The 17,844-nt window shown below is 56.4% G+C and overlaps 2 protein-coding genes across 6 annotated transcripts in view; one reads left to right on the forward strand and one right to left on the reverse strand.

Moving 5' to 3' along the window:
• Positions 1-558: 558 nt before the first annotated feature.
• HTRA2 (HtrA serine peptidase 2) lies at positions 559-9,124 on the reverse strand. Of its 2 annotated transcripts, XM_068679425.1 has the most exons (8): positions 8,787-9,124; positions 6,807-7,011; positions 6,546-6,740; positions 6,253-6,285; positions 5,712-5,820; positions 4,845-4,914; positions 1,245-1,340; positions 559-931 (listed from the first exon to the last, which is right to left on the reverse strand). In XM_068679425.1, the coding sequence occupies exons 1-8, from the start codon at positions 9,107-9,109 to the stop codon at positions 766-768; spliced, it is 1,197 nt and encodes a 398-aa protein (XP_068535526.1). In that variant the 5' UTR covers positions 9,110-9,124; the 3' UTR covers positions 559-765. The 2 variants fall into 2 exon arrangements, with proteins under 2 accessions (XP_068535526.1, XP_068535525.1); XM_068679424.1 differs by having other exon boundaries at positions 6,546-7,011.
• Positions 9,125-9,473: 349 nt separating this feature from the next.
• AUP1 (AUP1 lipid droplet regulating VLDL assembly factor) overlaps positions 9,474-17,844 on the forward strand; it is a 134,503-nt gene continuing 126,132 nt past the window's right edge. For 2 of the 4 annotated variants that reach the window (XM_068679421.1, XM_068679420.1), the window contains exons 1-11: positions 9,474-9,631; positions 9,891-10,028; positions 10,496-10,646; positions 11,569-11,756; positions 11,844-11,916; positions 14,878-14,951; positions 15,849-15,915; positions 16,502-16,607; positions 16,927-17,082; positions 17,258-17,418; positions 17,622-17,710. In XM_068679421.1, the coding sequence (XP_068535522.1) occupies positions 9,582-9,631; positions 9,891-10,028; positions 10,496-10,646; positions 11,569-11,756; positions 11,844-11,916; positions 14,878-14,951; positions 15,849-15,915; positions 16,502-16,607; positions 16,927-17,082; positions 17,258-17,418; positions 17,622-17,710 (1,253 nt within the window). In that variant the 5' untranslated portion in view covers positions 9,474-9,581. The remainder of the gene's footprint in view (positions 9,632-9,890; positions 10,029-10,495; positions 10,647-11,568; positions 11,757-11,843; positions 11,917-14,877; positions 14,952-15,848; positions 15,916-16,501; positions 16,608-16,926; positions 17,083-17,257; positions 17,419-17,621; positions 17,711-17,844) is intronic. The other 2 variants (XM_068679422.1, XM_068679423.1) reach the window with 2 other exon arrangements.

Below are 17,844 nucleotides of genomic sequence, written 5' to 3' on the forward strand. Positions count from 1 at the left end.
CTCCCAAATCGGGGCTGGCGCTGTGCTACTCCTGCCAGATCGTAAGCTGGCTTGGCCGTGACATTGAAGACCCCTTCACTGTGACCCAGAGAGCTGAGTCCAAGGAGTGGATGTGGACACTGACACTGGAGCATTTTGCAATGCTCCACATGGGAGTGATTTGACCTGGAAAACATCAGCCCCCTCCCTGAGGCCTTGTGGGAACAGCCCCATCAGTGAGCTCTGCCCAGGCCCATCTCAGGCTGCATGTGAGGGAGGTGGTGACAGCCCTGAACTGCAAAGCCCGGCCCCGCAACAGCCCCAGGGCCCCTCACCAGCAGAGAAGGAGGCCTCTGGAGCCACAGCCTGATGCAAGCCCGTGCGTTATGGAGTCCAACCGCAGCCCATGCAGGTGCTGAGGGGGTGTTAGGATGCTTCTCCCCCAGCACAGGGGAGGTTGCTGGTCCTCCCACTGCTGCGGGCTGACAGGAGGGACAGGCTCCCACACAGCCCACCACTCCCAGGCTTCATGCAGGACACCCTGCGCCACAGGAACGAGGCCAAGCAGCACCGAGGGGCTCCCTAGAAAAGTGCTTTATTTGAGCAGGGAGGGAAGTGGTTGCACACTGAGTCCATCCCGCTGCCGTGCCCCCCGCCTGGCCCCTCAGTCCGTCGCAAGCTCTCAGTCTCTCCCCAGCGGGCACACAGATGTGTCTCAGTCCTGTGTCCTCGGCTCTCGGCCAGCACTGCCAGCCAGCGCTCACGGCGGTTTGCGCTGCAGCACGGCTACTCCGTGACCTCGGGGACAACGCTCACCAGCAAAGTGTCGTAACCACGGCGCACCAGCAAGGCCAGGCTCTGCTGTGTCCGCACTGCCTCGTAGACATCCTCTGCGCGGCGCGTTGCCTGCCCGTTGATCTCCAGCACTACATCGCCTGCCTTCATCCCTGCCCTGGAGGGAGAAGGAAGTCAGGAGTGCACAGCAGGCGAAGCAGACGCCTGTCTGCGGCTTCATCCTCCAGGCAGGAAGGAGAGCCAGGCACTCCAGGAAGCTGGGGCTGTTGTGCCAGGCATTCCTCCAGCTCCGCAGGTAGCTTGGCCAAATGTTAAGCCCAGGCAAGAGCCACCAGTCAGCTTCTGCTGTAGACTGAGTGGTCTGCAGGGCCCAACCCCTGCTGCTCTGGGGCAAACCACAGGGAGATAAATACACCCCACCCCATGTACTTGTTCCTATGCCAACCCCCGAGGCACAGCTCGGAACTTACTGATGGGCTGGGGAGCCGATGATCACCTTGTGGATCAGCACTCCGTAGGAAACATCGGGAAAGCTGGGGTCACGTAGCTTCAGCTCAGCTAGGATGCTGCAGAGTGAAAAATCAGCATCGTAAGGAGCTGGGGAGCAGAGCAGGGTTCCTGCCTGGCTATGACTGCACAGGCTTGAGGAATGTGGTGCAGAACCTCTCCTTCTGTGCTGCTGCAGAACTGACCAGCTGCAGAGCCTGGGGGCACCCAAACATCACCATATTTCTGCCAACAACTAGAGAGGATGTAAGTCCTGGGCACGCCAGGGAGAGCTGGAAACTACCAGAGCTGTGGCCGGCTGGCTCCCAGCTTCTGGTGATGCACTCCCCATGTCTGAGCAGCCCCATGTCAGACGGCTTTTCCTGGTATCAGATCTGCACCTCCCCTACGGCGGTTTCACTTCTCTCTCCTGCAGATAGGTCACAGGAGAAAAGCTATGCCCCCTCCTTTTGCCAGATGTGTCAAGCAGAGGTACGCCTACATCTCTCCCCTGGAGTCTAGACTGAACAACAGCAGTTCCTCCAGATCATGTTTTCTAACCCTAGTTCTGAATTCTGCACCTCTCTGCTCCTATCCGGATGCTACCTGCTCCTGAAAGCAGTGGACATGGCGCTCCAGCTGGACCTCACAGCTGTGCACCATGTGAACTGCTCTCTGTGAATTTCTCTCAAATACTGTACCAGCTCTGATCCACTGTAAGCCCAGAAAATCCTGCACCCAGCTCCTTGCTCCCCACCAGGTACCCGTTCCACCAGCTGACTCCCCACTTTACGCGGGTTCATGCTGAACCCCTGCTGCACAGTACTTTTGCACAGATCTTTGTGAGTTGCTGTCCCTTCTTCATTCCGCGGTATCACAGCACCGATGAGCTTAGAAGGGTGCTCCAGAGGCCACCTCGTCCAACACCCTGCTCAAGCAGGGGCAGCCAGAATGGGCTGCTCAGGGCTGCGTCCAGTTCGGTGTTGGATGCCTCCCAGAAGGGAAACTCCATGCACCCCTAGTCAGCCTGCACCAGGGTTTGAACACCGTCACAATTGGAAAAAAAAAAAAAAAGCGATTTATTGCATTCAGCTGGAATCTGACGTGTTTCAGTTTGTGCCCATCGCCCCTCGTCCTGTCAGCAGGACGACCGATGTGATGTGAGCTGCGTACTTACCATGACCAGCCTGCTTCGCCTCCGTCACTAACACAGAACCAGGCGTGCCCTTCGGCAGGTGTCTCCACAAACATAACAAACCCACAGTTTTGTGCCTTCATGCCATGAGAGGCTGGAACAGGCTGTGGTGGGGTGTCAGCCCCAGCCAGCAGGTAAGCCCCCACCCGGGCACTCAGTCACTCCCCCCAGCGGGATGGGGGATGGAATCAGAAGGGCAGAAGCAAGAAAACTTGTGAGCTGAGGTAAAGACAAGTCAGCAAGCAAAGAAAGGAGGAAGCAAACAAAACCACAGGGGATGCAGAGGTATCAGCGCCTCCCATTGCAGACTGGCACCAGCCAGCCCCTGAGCAGCTCCCCCAGTTTTACTGCTGGGCGCAGCGCCGTGTGGTCTGCACGTCCCGCTGGTGACCCCTCCCAGTGGGAAGAAGCGCAAGGAACGCAGAAGGCCTTGGTACTGTGCATGCAGTGCTCATAGCTAAAGCACTGGTGTTACCAACACTGCTTTGGTCACAAATCCAAGACACAGCCTCCTGTGAGATTCTGTGCAGAAAATCACCTCCTCCCCAGCCAGCCCCGGTACACACGGTCAGATCAAGGGCCTGCCTGCACCACCACCCATCTCCTGCACCGCCTGCTGCAGATGAGATAGCTCCCTCCCCAGCTGCCTGCTCGGGAAGCTCCTGAGCTGAAATGCTGCATCTGAGCTTTTGACAGCCAGTAAGATTTTGCTTCTGTAAGGGTTGCTCTTTTAAATCCTACAACATCAGCAAGTTCTACTGCACGCAGCATGAAGAACCAACCCATGTTTTAACATCTCTCTAGTAACGTCCCCCACCAGCTCCTGTTTCACATAGGACCTGTTCCCAACAGTCAGCACCTATTTCCTTTTCTGTTCCCCAAGTCCCTTGCTCAGCCCTCGCTTACTCCGTGCTATAAGGCACAACAGCAGAAGCTCAGCCTCACCAGCTCTACACTAAATATTATTTGAGAAGACATTTCCCTAGCTGTATTTTTCTCTCCTCTCTAGAGAGCCATGCGAATCTCAGCAAGGACTTTTCATGGGAGAAAACAGGGTGCCCATATGGGCTCTGCTCTCTGATCAGAGCCCCACCTTTGGCTGGCAGCATGAGCCCTCACCACAGCCTGTTCCCCATGGTGTCCTGTTCCGCAGCACGCTGCCCCCACCGGCTCCTCATGCACCAACTGCAGCTCTCGTGCTGAGCACCAGCACCATCTGCTGGGCATGCCACCGGTGCTGACAATGTTCCCTGCCCACCCTGCTGCCCCAAAATTCAGGAGGTGCCGCGCATCTCTTCCTCTGTTTGTGTGCCCACCCAAGGAACCAAGACCGCTGGTGGTGTGCAGTGCACAATCCCAGCCAACCACACAGGAGCCACCAGAGCTGTAGCAAGGGCAGAAGCACAGCCCTCAAATGCGTTTCTGGCAAGCACGTGGCAAGCATCAACCCCGCTAACGTGTTGAGCCCCAAGAATCTCTTGAGAGGTAGCTACAACAGCCAAGAAAGCAAAGCAGGCACTCTGCCTTTGCAAAGGAAATTGCTCAGAGATGAGAGTGAAGATACAGTGCTCTCCTGACAGCTGCATCTAGGAGGCCCCAGGCAGGAGATCAGACAGAGCTGCAGCAGCTCCCTTCCAGGGCCTGCAGCACCAGGCAATGCTCTGTGCAGGGCCACCCAGTGCTCTGCCCCAGGGTGCTTGGTTTGGCTCATGTTGTGGGTCCTTGCCGGTGCCACGCTGGTTAGGACCATGATTTCTGTCCAGAGGCAGCACCCAGCTTCATCCTGACACGCAACACCCTCACACGGCCCTCCGGGAGACAGCCATGCTGTGTGTGCCAGCACAGCCTGCTCTCCTACCCCTCCCCTCCTGCCCCAGGCAGTGAACTCTACCGCAGGCACCCTGCCACTCCTTGTTCTGGAAGTCCCAGATCCTAGAACTGCTTCTGCGCCACTGCAATCCGCCTGCCAGAGCCCTCCTCGCACAGAGCACAACCTGCCCAACGTTTTCATCACAACTTTCAGTTGGCACAATGAATGTCTACTAATTACACATTTCTGGTGGCTGCTCATTCAGGCAAGGGCGTTGCTAGGGCTCTTTGCAGAACTCCTCTTAATGAGGATTAAGACACCGATGTGGTAAACTTAGGGACTTTTTATCTGCTTGCATGTTCTGCCACAGGCATAGAAATTTGCAGGTTTCTAATTTACCCCTGACAAACAACTTAGAGTCTAAACACAACACCAGCAAAGAGATTTTGGAATTTAAATGCTTGAGCTGCGAAGACAATTCCCCCCAAACCTGGCACTGCCAGTTGGTTTGGAAGAGCCCCTCGCAGTCACCATACCCCACAAGGCTGGCCTGCTGGCCCCTGATCTCAGAGCACATACCTGGGCGTAAGAGTCAGCATCATCACCCCGATGTAACGGCGCTTTGTCTCGGCGTTACCGAACCAAGAGCCTGCCGATGGAAGGGACATCAAATGGCAGGGCTGCAAACAGACATGCTCAAAACAGCACCGGGCTGAGCCAGGCGGATCACAAAGCACACGCACATCCCAGCAGACATTGCACAGGGGTTCTGATCCCCTACCAACACAAAACGTCAGTTCCTTTAGCAGCTCTACAGGCACTGCACACTTTGCTCTCTCGGTTTGAGTTGTGGTTGTTTGGCCTGAGAGCATCCCTCCCTAACATTAACACAGAATCAGATAACAAGAATCTGCATTAAACAAATTATCAAAAACCCTAAGAAAAAAAAAAAAAACAGGCACTGTTCTACAGGACTAAGTTAACCACTTGTCATTTATGATACAGCTGACTTCTGTACTTATGTTTCTGTTCTTTACCTTGGCAGTACCCACAGGGCTAAGTAGCCTCCAGGGTCCAGCTCATCCTTCCCATTCTTGAATCTCAAGAAATGGTGCGCTCACCTACTCTCTGGGGACTTAGCTGCAAGCTACTTGGGACGCTCTGAAAGTCTTTATCTGCAGCAGCAGCAGGCCAGCATCCTCCTTGGGGCCAGTTATTTCATGCTCTGTGGCCACAGAAGCAGCACACAGCTTTCCCCTGAGAAAAGCACTCACTGCTTCGTGCCAGACGGAATAATCTTACCCCCACACAACACTTCCTCCTGCTACGTGTGCCCTTCTCTCTGAAGAAGCACTGAGAGTCCAGCTAGGCCAGTGCTTCCTGCTTCCACCCTCCTCCTCCTGCCCTCCTTCCCCCAGCACCTGAACGGGGAGGCACCCCACTCACTTTTGCGCTGTTCCTCCTTCTGCAGGAACTTCCGCAGCCGGTCTGAGGGGATGGCAAAGGAGATGCCTGACGTCACCTTCATGGTGTTCACTCCAATCACTTCTCCATCCTGCAGCGAAAAGGGCACAATGTTCTCCAGCCCTCACCTTTATGGAGAGGAGGGGAAGCAGGACGGAAACCCAGAGCCCTGCCTGTGCCCCCATTCCTCCCCAGACTGCCTGAGGCTGGGCAGGGACGGGCCCCAGAGGCTGCAGCCACGCAACCCTCCCCGCGCCCTGAGAACATCAGCCATGCTGGCCTCACCACGGCGAGGTTTGGCTCTGCCGTGCAAGTTCCATCAGTGTGGGCTCCCCAGAGCAGCTGCTGAACAGGACCAAGCAGGGCTCCCACCCTAGGCTCATTCCCTGCTCCCTCCTCAGGGAGCCTGGAGCATGCACAGTCCCCTCCTTCCCGACAGCTGCGAGCGCCCGCACAGCGCTGCCACCGAGAGCACCCAGCCCCAGGAGGCAGAGCCCACCAGCGTACCCGTGGGAGAACTTACCAAGTTGACGAGGGGACCCCCGGAGTTCCCAAACTGCAGCAGGAGAGAGAGCAGTGAATAGGCCATGAAAGAGACACCCTCAAACAGCCCAACCCTCAGCAAGGAGGCAGAGCCCAGGGAACAGGGGTCGGGCCACGAAACAGCCAGGTCACCAGCCAGAAACCCCCTTCTCCCAGCCCTCCACGCCCAGCTTCCTCGGACCTCACGGCACCCAGAGCCCTTCCCTAGCTCCCCCTTCCCAGGGAGGGCCGTGGGAAGGGGTGCCAGCCGCCGCGTCCCCCCGGCTCCCTTACGTCGATAGCAGCATCGGTCTGGATGTACTCCATGTCAGAGGCGGCCAGGCCCAGCTCCCGGCTGCCGCGCTGTGCGGAGCTGACGATGCCGGAGGTGATGGTGTTCTGCAGGGCGAAGGGGCTGCCCATGGCCACCACGAACTCTCCCTGGCGCACCTCGGAGGAGCGGCCGAGGGGCAGGGTGGGCAGCGGGCGCTGGAAGAGAGGGACAGGGTGAGCGGAGAGCTGCCCAGGGAGCACCCCTGCAGCAGTAACACGCACCTTGGGCTTGATCTTGATGGTGGCGATGTCTGCGACCTGGTCCACGTCCTGCACCACCGCGTCATACTGCTCCCCGCTGGCCAGCTTCACCCGCACGCGCCGCCGGTTTGCCACCACGTGTGCGTTGGTCACAATGAGCCCATCCGGAGACACCAGGAAACCCGAGCCATTGGAGATGGGCACGTCACGGCCCGAAAACGGGTGCCTGCAAGGTGGGCGGAGGTCACGGGGGTGGCAGGGACCCGGAGGGGACCGGTGGGGGCCTGGGGCAGCAGCTGGAGCCCAGGCAGGCCGGGTGCCGGGGCTGGTAGGCCTGGAGAGCAGCAGGGAGCAGCGAGGAGGTGCCTGGGGGGCAGCACAACACGGGGGTTCCTTCACCTCCCCCCGACAGGCACCCATCCCAGGGGGCTGCACAGATGTGCACACAGTGGGGGAACAAGCAGGAGGAGCCACAAAGCCACACGCAATAGCAAAGGTGTAACCCTGTGAGGACCACAGGGACGTGGTGGGAAGCACACCTGACTGGAGAGCTGCACGGGACAGTGCAGGTTCTGTAGGAAAAACAGGCAGGGACTTAGGGAAAGAAGAAACCTGAACACAGAGCTTTGCCTTGGAGCAGGTAAGAACCACCTAAGAGGGGAAGGGTACGTCTGTACCCTTTGTTTCTCAGGAATCCCAAATTGCTGTGCCAGGAGGCGGGATCTGTGGGAAGGCAGCGTGACACAGAAGCTCAGGAGGGGACCACTGAGGCCAACGAGACACACACAAGCCCGTGGGACCAGACAGCGTGCAGCAGGCTGACCACAGAGTCACTGAGGTTGAAAAAGACCTCCAAGATCACCCCCTACCACCATCACCCACTAAACTGTGAGAAACAAAGCTGTATTTTTGCAGTAGAAATGACTCCTCGGTGTCCCTCAGCACCACGTCCCTCCTTTAAACACCCCAGGGACAGTGATGCTGCCGTGTCCCTGGGCAACCCGTCCCAATGCCTGACTGCTCTTTCTGAGAAGAAACGTCTCCTCATTTCCAGCCTGAAGCTCCCCTGGCACAACTTGAGGCCATTCCCTCCTGTTCTATCGCTGTTGATCTGCAAGAAGAGGCCGACCCCCAGCTCCCCGCAACTGTAACTGTAGAGTGCAGTGAGGCCTCCCCTGAGCCTCCTCCAGACTAAACAACCCCAGTTCCCTCAGCCGCTCCTCATAGGACTTGTGTTCCAGGCCCTTCACCGGACAAATTACTTGGCCTTGATGTCTTTCTTGTAGTGGGGGGCCCGGAACTGAACACAGTACTCGAGGTGCAGCCTCACCACAGCTGAGTACAGGGGGATGATCACCTCCCTGCTCCTGCTGGCTACTCTATTTCTAATACAGGCCAGGATGCCATTGGCCTTGGCCACCTGGGCACGCTGCTGGCTCATGGTCAGGTGAGCATTGACCAGCACCCCCAGATCCTTTCCCTCTGCACAGCTTTCCAGCCTCTCTGCCCCAAGCGCTGCACGGGGTTGTTGTGCCCCAAGCGCAGGACCTGGCACTTGGCCTTGCTGAATCTCCTCCCTTGGCCTCTGCCCATTGACCCGTCCTGCCCAGATCCCCCTGCAGGGCCTCGCTACCGTCCAGCAGATCGACACATCCCCCAGCTTGGTGTCCCTTTGAGTCTGCTGTTGGCGCTCTTCAAACAGTGCCAGTGCCTAAGGAAGGCTCCTGAGGGCTGGGAAGAGGGAAACATCACAACAGCCTTCAACAACACCGCGACCAAAACGCGGGGCAGCCAACCTCACCTGTCCGTGGCTTCACCTGAGCGGCTCCTCCGACCCGCGGCCGTGCCGATGAGGGGACAGCAGCGGACGCCGCCTGCCCTAGCTCCGAGTCGGGTGACGAAGCCCCCCGAGCCCCCGGCCCAGCCCCCGGCCCTGCCCCCGGCCCTGCCCCGAGCAGCCCCCGGCTCCGCGCCCCTCAGAGCCCCCCCCCCATCCCGGACCTGCCCACGATCTCCACGTAGACCAGTGCCGGCGCCGTTTTCTCCACCACATCGGCGATGAAGTTGAAGGCGGCGCGGGGCGAGGCGGGCGGGGCGGGCACGGCGGCGCTCAGCGCGGGGGGGCGGCCCTCGGCCTGCCGGGCCCACAGCACCGCCAGCGCCGCCGCCCCCGCGCCCAGCGCCGCCGCCAGCGCCTGGCGCCCCACGGGGGGAGGGGGCGGCGGCGGCGGGGGGGGGGTCCCGGCGGCCCCGCGCAGCGCCCGGCCCCAGCGCGCCGCCCCCGCCCACGGCCCGGCCCGCGCCCACCGCGCCAGCGCCGCCATGCTGCCAGCCGCGGGGCGTGCCGGGAGTTGTAGTTCTGAGCTCGGCAAGCCTGCCGGGAGGCGCCTTACACCGCAGGGCACGCTGGGAGTTGTAGTTCTGACCCTGGCAAGCCTGCAGGGAGGTGCCTTACGCCGCGGGGCACGCCGGGAGTTGTAGTTCTCGGCCCGGCACGCCTGTTGGCAGGCACCGTTCCACCGCGGGGCACGCTGGGAGTTGTAGTTCTCAGCCCGGCGGGCCTGCCGGCAGAGGTAGTCCCGGCGCGGGGCGCTCCGGTAGCGGCAGCGCGGGTCGGCCCCGAGCGCCGGGACCCCGGCAAAGTGGGGGGGGGAGTGTGTGGGAGGGGGAAGAGCCGCGGCGCGGTGCACGCCGGGACAGCGCCGCCCCTCCCAGGCTGCCCCGCGCGGGCCGGGCGGGTGGCGGCGGAAGATGGCGGCGGGCGGCGGGCGGCGCTGAGGCCCCGAGCGCGTGGGGATGGAGCCGGGCGCGGCGCCGGGCCCCGAGCGGCTCTTCGACTCGCACCGGTGAGCGCCGGGGGCAGCCGCGTGCCGCTGGGGCTCCGCTGCGGGGGCCGGGGGGCGCCCCTGGGCAGCCCGGAGGGAAGGGGCGGCTCTGGGGGGCGGGGGCCGGGCCGGGGGTCTCGCTGGGCCCCGTACGGTGCGCCCCGGGCGGGCGGCCGGGGGCGAGGCCGGAGGTGAGGCCGGGGGTGCCTCTCCGTGACCCGGCCGTGCCGCGGGCCGCCCCGGCGCCCTCCGGCTACGGGCGCTGCGCTGTGCCCCGCAGGTTGCCGACCGACGGGTTCCTGCTCCTGGCGCTGCTGCTCTACGCGCCCGTGGGGCTCTGCCTGCTCGTCCTCCGCCTCTTCATCGGTGTGCACGTCTTCCTGGTCAGCTGCATCCTGCCCGACAGCGTCGTGCGGCGGTGCGTGAGCCCGGGGGGAAGGGGGGCAGCGTGCGGGCACCCGGTGGGGCTGGGGGGGGCACCCGGGCTGGGGGCCTGAGCCGCAGAGGCTGGGCTCGGGCAGAGGTTTAGAGGGAGCTGTGCTTCAAGAACATTTTGTCCCAGGGACCTATAAAGGCGCCTTCCTGCCAAGATCAAAGCTGGCAATTGCTCTTGTGTGCTCAAGGTTCGATCTGGAGCATGTGGATCGCTGCATGTCCTGCCTGGAGGCTGCGTGGGTTGCTGCCCCGTGGTGTGTGCTGGCAGCTTCTGGCTCCAGCTGCAGCCCCCTAACAACTCCTGGCCCGTACACCTGCCACGCCATCACCATTTTGTACCAGTATATGTTTCCAAATCACATAAGTTCCTAGGTTCTTGTTTGTAGGGTGTTCTGAGACAGCTGTTGTTCAGACTGTGGGACTTGAGGAAACCTTTTTTCTCCGCTGTAGGTTTATTGTACGTGTGATGTGCTCAGTGCTGGGATTGTTTGTGCAGCAAAGCGATCCCCGGCTTCGGGACGTCAACGTGCAGGTGTACATTGCCAACCACGTGACACAATTCGATCACAACGTCATCAACCTCCTGACCTCGTGTAACACGGTGAGCAACACAGAGCCAGGGCACGGTGGGTCTGGAAACATCTCTCTGCATGAGAAGTGCGCAGAGAGCTGTTTCAGAATTCAGGTATTGCCCTGAGCTTTTTGAGTTCTTGTGGGTTAACCTAGGATTGTTTGAGTCATGGCTCTTTTTATTTCCTGAGGCTTGGTTTCATGCTTGCATGACAAATTGAAACAAGGTGAGGGTAACAGGAGGTGGTGAGGGTTACAGTGGGGAGGGATTTTGTTGAGTGTGGGCATTTTCTAGCATCTGTATCTTTTCGTGGCCCTTGGGATAGGTGATGTCCAAAGCAGGGTTGGCCGTGGGCTTTTCTCACAGCGCTGGGTGCCGTGTCTGGGTGCCGCCTGCCCTGCACGGGCAACAAGAGGAGCTGCGCCCAAGCAGTGTGCTCGGGTTGTGCTGGGCTGGCAGCTGTGTAACTTCCCCTGCGTTCTTACAAAGTTTCCTGTGTATGGAGTCCCTGAATCCGTAGGCCTCAAATATGTCTGGGAGTTAACTGGTATAATATGTCCTGAATGGCAGTAGATTGGGTCCTTACCTGGAGAAAAGTAACTCTTGGAAGCAGTGTATCCTTCGCCAAGCGTATTGGGAGCTCCTAGAGAAAACATGGGGAACGTGGCCGTCACCCAGGGCGGGGAGCAGTTTGTTTCTCAGATGGATGGGATATGATCTGAACTGAGGATCGGGAATTAAAATTCCCAGGAAATGGGCCAGAGCTGCCGCTGAAACCTGGCGGTAGCACGTTCTCTGCTGCTAGCATTTTTAGCATATAGGTTGCTCCCTCAGCCCCCAGAGGCATTTTTACTAATAAGCAGAAGCTTCATCTCCCGTTATCACCTGAGAAAGTAGGCCTTGAAGGGAGGACAGGGTGTCATTTCTTCCTTGTTCTTATCTTTTCCTGCAGCCTGCGTTGAATGGTGCTCCTGGCTTCATCTGCTGGTCACGGGGGTTCATGGAGTTGGGAGTGACAGGCAGCCGGGCAGAGCTGGTGGATTCCCTGAAGGCGTATTCGTCGCACAGAGAGAACCCTCCGCTGCTGCTCTTCCCCGAGGAGGCTGCCACCAACGGCCGGGCCGGCTTGCTCCGCTTCAGGTGCTAGGAACGAGTGCTCCTGCAGCACCTGTCTTCGGGGTTCTTTCAGCTTCGGGGTTCACTGGCAGCTGTCCTCTTCCTTTTCAGCTCTTGGCCGTTCTCAATCTTGGACGTGGTGCAGCCAGTTGCCCTACAGGTTCAGAGGCCTTTGATCACCGTGGTGAGTCTGGTGGTGCTGGGCAAGGAGGAGTTCTGGCAGCTGTGTCAGGGTGTCCGTGGTGTCGCTAACTTTGCTTCTGCTTTGAAGGCTGTGGGTAGCGCAGCCTGGCCTGGTTCCCTGTCATCCTGGGATGAGCTTCTCATGTTTGCAGTTTGCTTTTCAGGTGCTTTTTCTGGAGAACTTGAGCTAACTAAATCAACGTTCTTTTAGTTACGCTCAGTTTTGGTAGACTTTCTTAGTGGCTTGACTGTCTAACAATATGCTGTCTGGCTTCCATGACCATCGGTGTCCTACACCCTTTTGGTTAGTTCCTTTCTTTTAAAATGTTTTGAAAGAACTGCAGCCCCCCTAGAGACTGAGTGACGTACTGAAAGTTTTGCAAGGCTCTCCAAATCAGGTTCTTGAATTCATGTTTCCTAAGTGCAGATATGTAATGATGCAATGTTAGCTTCAGAAAAGTGGCAAAGTTCACAACGAGAGTACTAGTGCTGCTAAACTGACAGCAGTAAAACTGCTCTCATCTTATTTACAGTGAGATTTTGTTGATTTTCTTACTTCTTGATGTGGCTTATGGGCTTACTTGATTAAAACACCCGTTTTATATTGGTTAGATGCTTTACTGGGTTTTCCATTTTCATCTTTTTAAGGTAGCAGGACGCACTAAATAGGTTTAAAGCCACTTGCCAGCAGGTCACAAAACGTCACTGCCTGTAGCAAAACCTCAGCAGGCAGGTATTTTTCAAGTGAGATTCTGTTAGCCGTTAGATCTTTGTCACATGCTATTTAGGGCTCCTGTCCACAGGAGCACGGTATTGAGATTCTTGCTGGCACAATTTCCTTAGTGAATAACGAACGAGCTGGGTTACTGAGGCAATCCCAATATTACAAGTCTAACACAGCTGGTGGATGCACAAGAGGAGCAGCTGGTATAGTAAGGAAAAGGGTGTTAGCTGCACACGTGCAATGGTGACAACTGCTGCTACAGTAGTCTGCAAAGCTCTGGTAACCCTGCTGCCAAGAAAGTGGGACTAGAGGGAGCTCAGGAAGGCTGTAAGCATGGTGCACAATCCACAGACCAGGATTTGAAGGCATCCAGCTTAATCAGCTTATCGGAGATAAGGCAGAGAGATTGAGGATAGCTGCTTGCACAGTGGAGAAGTTGCTTAAGAGTGAGAATTTTTTTTTTTTTTTTTTTTGTCAAAACACAGCAGCAATCTGCTGAAAACACAGCTTCTGAAACTAGGTACTGTTAATACACAAGTTCAATTTGGGATTAAGATGTGGTTTTCTAACAGTGATGATACTTTAAATTTTTGAATGACTGCTCCAGTGAGGTGGGACAGATGCCCTGTCCTGGGTTGTTTGTGATGAATATGTTGTCTTGTTATGGTTTTGATCCCTCTAAGAAGTTCTGTGAAATGTGGCAAGTTGTAGGGAAATCTTTAAATTTGTCTGTCCGTCTTCTTCCTTCATGAATGTTAGGGAGAACAACACGCACGCAACTGCTTATTTGGTTGAAGGTGCTGCTTATAATCATTTCTTGGCTCAGACTTTTACCTTCAGAAGCGATGTAGTATTTTTTGTCCTTCATACAAACTGGCGAAGTAAATCCCAGTGGATTTCTGATGTCATTTTAAATCATCAGTAATTTCTCAGGACTGGAGATGGGATGCTTTGGATGGTTCGATCAGTGCTTTACAGAAAGCTTGCTTAGATACTTACCTGATACATAAATATATAGGCACATGGACGCCAGTCTGAGCAAACGCCCAAGGCAGGGTTTAAGAAAGAATTTTCTCTAGCTGCAGTTGGCTGGAACCTTGAAGGGAGGTGTCGCTCTGTGGCACACAGCAGTGTTACTCTGAAGACTGGCTCTTGGGATCACTATAAGGCTTCTGATTTCAGGCTTCTTAAATCTCAAATCTGTTTACTCAGGAGATTAATTCTTTGTTTTCCCCTCGGTGGCTGTGGTTTCTGAACTTCTCTCATTTATAGCACCTTTTCCAGGCTGTTGAATAAACCAGGTGCAAGGCCTGTCTTGGAGCTATGATGCTTTGGTCCAGGATGAAGTCACAGGCAGAAGAAGCCAAGGGAGCTACGTTATGGGCTGTAGATTTTGAGGTGTTGTTTTCACCAGCTTGTGGAAAGTTTGGTCACCTGCAGGATAAAAGTAACCAACTACGGAAATCCTAGAAACAGCGTCCATTTGATAGCAAATTCATTAAAATCATTGAAAAGTTTAGGTTGGAAGGATTCTCTGGAGCCCTTCAGTTTGGCTGTGCGCTCACAGTCAGACCAGCTTCTGAGTCTGAGCAGGCTGGGAAGGGCGGAGAGCCCTCTGCTACCGTGCACCTGTGACACTGCTCAGCCACTCTCTTCTGGCAGGCATCGCAGTCCTTCTTAGGAAAAAGGTTATTTACTACTTTTCAGAAATAGGAAGACAGTAATGAATTACAGCTTGCCTTTAATGATTTATCTTCAAAGAGAAGAGTCGTTCTTAAAACTCCACAATGCAAATTGCAAATGGAGAGAGAGAGCTTATGGGAGCTGAGGCATTACGCGGGCTGTTCCCATCAGCGTGTGATTCCCGTCGTGATTCTAAGGGAGCGTTAACAGGTCTTAAAGCGTTGTCAGTCCTTTCTAAGGGCACGGTCCTGTAGAGAATGTGGGGATATTGAGGGAAAATCTTGCTGTCCTAGTGGGAGGAAAAGATGACTTAGAGCAGTGAAAACTGACTCTCTTGCTCTGCCTGGCAAGGACTAATGAAGGTGAATCTGCCCTGGGGCTTGCTCACTGTGCTCTGGGTTTGTCCTTCTCTCTTGCCCACTCATCTGCATCTCTGCCCACGTATCCGTCCCCCACTGCCAGGCCTTAGCTCTGCTCTGCCCGCCTGCTTCCCCGAGGGAGACCTGAGTAGCTCATGTTTTGTGGGCCATAACCTCATTGTGCTCTTTTCCCCAGAGTGTGGCTGACTCCTCCTGGATTACAGAGCTGCTCTGGACCTTCTTTGTTCCCTTCACAGTTTATCAAGTAAGGTACTATCTCTCTCTCTGTCTTGCATTTGGGGCAGGGTTTAGGGTGGGCAGAGAGCCTGACTTTTTGCAACTGTAGTAAGAGGTCTTCTGGCATGCACTAACGTGCACCCTCGTTGTGGTATCACAGCATGGCTTTGTCCAGCATTATTGTTCTGTGCCAGGTCCTTCCAGCCAGTTTCTGAAGTGCAGAGGGCTCTCAATTCCTGCTCTCAGCTGGTGAAGGAGACGAGTCTCACGGGGCTTTTATTTCAAGTTTGCTGGGTATATTTTTGAAGTTAGATCCTCTGCTGTAATTCACCCCCGGGCTGCTCAGGGTGTCCCATGGGCGACACCCTGCAGGCAGCTCTGTCCTCTAGCATCTGTCTCTTCCCTGCAATACCTTGTGAATTGCAGAGGTTGTTCAGACACAGTCCAGGCTCACCTGGGCCCCCGACAGGTCTGATTAGCTTTGGTGTAATAAGGGTCTGGAGGCAGCTGAAGGGGCTTGGAGTTGAATTCTTTCCGGTGTGCACTTAGGGGTTGGGGTATTGCGGTAAAGAGCAGTCTTTAACGTTTCTTCAGTAAAGAAAAGCCAGCTGCATCGGGCTCGTGTCTTGCTGATGTGCTTTCTACTCCCATGTAAATGGCAGCATCTCCTCGTTTGGGGCCTTTCCGGGAACTTTATTAGGAGATAACTTGCATGTTCTGCTTGAGCGTTAAGATCAGATGAGCCGGTTTTGTCCTCTGGGCCATGCCTTGCCCCTAATGCTAGTGGTAAAGCTTGACACTCGTCTCGTGGGAGGAGAGGTGGGGTGAGCAGGGAGAGCTGAGGTGGGGATCGCACCGTTGGTCCCGGATGGGGCTGGCTCCCCCAGCAACCCGTGAGGCAGTCAGCCCAGTGCTGTTGTCCCCATTCAGGTGGATGCCGTCTGTCCCCAGACGAGCTGAAGAACTGAGTGAGGATTTTGCGCTCCGAGTTCAGGAGGTAGGAGGATGACGTGGGAGAGGGATGTGTAGGGCTACTGCAATTTGGGATGGTCACAGAGGAGAGTGGGGTGTAAGGAGAGTTGCAAAGGGTGTTTCTGGATGGGTGTTATTTGTGATGGGGACTCTGGCCTGTATTTATCACCCCTTAATAATTATTCAGTTTCCATGGCCTACTTGCCATCCCCTGTTTATCCTTTCTGCCAGTTATCAAGGGTCTCCCTATGTAGCTCAAACCTCTCACGCTAAGATCTCCCCTTTCATAATATCACAAATCAAATAAACAGTGGTTGTTTCTCCACCTTTCCCTTTAGTGCTGGGTACATCATAGCTCCTGTACCAAAGATCTTGAATCTCCATGTCAGCCTGTTTTGGCAGGATGATATTGCATACTCCTGGTCCTTCATGTGCTCCATGCAACACTGAAATGCATCACTGAGGACCTGGAGAAATCAATTCCCTGTCCTCTCCCCCCTCAGTGTGGCTCCAAGCAGGCCTGTACATCTGACACTCCCTGCAGGATGAGAGTGCCTGGGTGGTGCATGTTTTGTGCCGTGTACATGTGACTCTTCTCTACATTTCTGCAGCTCTTGGCCATGGAGCTGGGTGTGGTATCCACACGGCTCACTGCAGCAGATAAAGCTGAACACATGAAGAGGCTGAGACACACGTCGCTTCTCCGCTTTGCCCCAGGTGGGTGTCCAGGCTGTGGAACGGCCGCTTAGGCTCTGCCTTTGGGGAAGCCTCAGACTGCTCTCGGTTACGGACGCGTGGTGGGAGAGGAGAAGAGGTGTGACATCCTCCAAGGGACGGGGGTAGCTGCGTGCTCTGGGCTGTGGGTGTTGCTAGCTGTAAGGAGAGGATCACCGCTCCTCAGCACAGATGTGGTGGTGGTGTGCAGGAGGTCCTGCTTGCTTACCACCCCCATACGTAGGGGCAGTGGAGCTGGTGCAACTTGAAGGCTGTGTACCTATAGGCTGCCTTCTTGTGCCCACTCTTCTTTCTCTTGCAGCCTCGAGCCAGCCTCTGGCAGCCAGGCCCAGGATGCCTTCCAGCCTGCCTGGAGTTGGGTCCTTTGCTGCTGAGGATGTGCGGATCACAGCAATGGCTCAGCGGGTCAAGGAGGTGCTGCCTCATGTGCCTCTGGATGTCATCAGGACAGACCTGGGTAAGCACAGGCCTAGGGTGTTAGCAGGAACAGATCACCTTCCATGCCACGTCTCCATGATACCTGAGAGCAGAAACCCTTGTCCCTGCTGCACTGTGGAGCATGATGGCAGCAAGAGCATGCTACAGTCCGGAAACTCGGCTTCCTATCTGACACATCCTCTGTGTTCCTACAGCCCAAACGAACTGTGTGGATACCACCATTGCCAACTTGCTGGAGGGGAGAGTGCCCTTCTTCCCTGAAAGTGAGGCTGGTGCTGACCTGCCTGCTCCGTCTACCTCCCAGGCTGCAGCTGCTTCTGGCATCCAGGGCTCCGTAGCTGTGCCTACTTCCAAGGTACTTTTGGTGGTTGTAATGCTTCCCCCACTCTGATGGCTTGCAGCCAGAGCACAATGGCCTGTTTGGAACTAGCCATGATGTCAGGGGAACCGAGCACTTTAAATTGGAGACCAAATTGGCGTGCTGGATGCTTACAGGGCCAATAAGGAGATTTCCTGGCTTTGACCGTCTCCTGATGACTCTTGTGTTTTCTGTTCCAGCCAGCTACAAAGCAATTCGCAAAGTCCCCGGTGGAGCGGCACCTGTCCTTGCAGGAGCGGAAGCGAGCGCTGTACGACTATGCCAGGAGGTGAGCATCGCCCCCCTGCCCCACCTGTCCCCAGGAGGGTATGCCCCAAGCAAGGCTCGGCCTTTGCTGCGCCAAGGGACCTGTTCTCTGGATCGAGGCGGGGTGGGGCTGGGGCAGTGAACCATGCTGAAGGA

This window comes from Anas acuta, chromosome 4, assembly GCF_963932015.1.
Source record: "Anas acuta chromosome 4, bAnaAcu1.1, whole genome shotgun sequence".
In the NCBI taxonomy this organism is placed as follows: domain Eukaryota; kingdom Metazoa; phylum Chordata; class Aves; order Anseriformes; family Anatidae; genus Anas; species Anas acuta.

Excerpts from the sequence above, each read along its gene's own strand:
- HTRA2 (XM_068679424.1), bottom strand. The coding sequence starts at position 9,109 with ATGGCGGCGCTGGCGCGGTGGGCGCGGGCCGGGCCGTGGGCGGGGGCG. Across the intron at positions 7,012-8,786 it reads TACGTGGAGATCGTGGGCAG|GCACCCGTTTTCGGGCCGTG; the intron begins GTCCGGGATGGG and ends CCCACCTTGCAG. Across the intron at positions 6,286-6,545 it reads AGACCGATGCTGCTATCGAC|TTTGGGAACTCCGGGGGTCC; the intron begins GTAAGGGAGCCG and ends CTCCTGCTGCAG.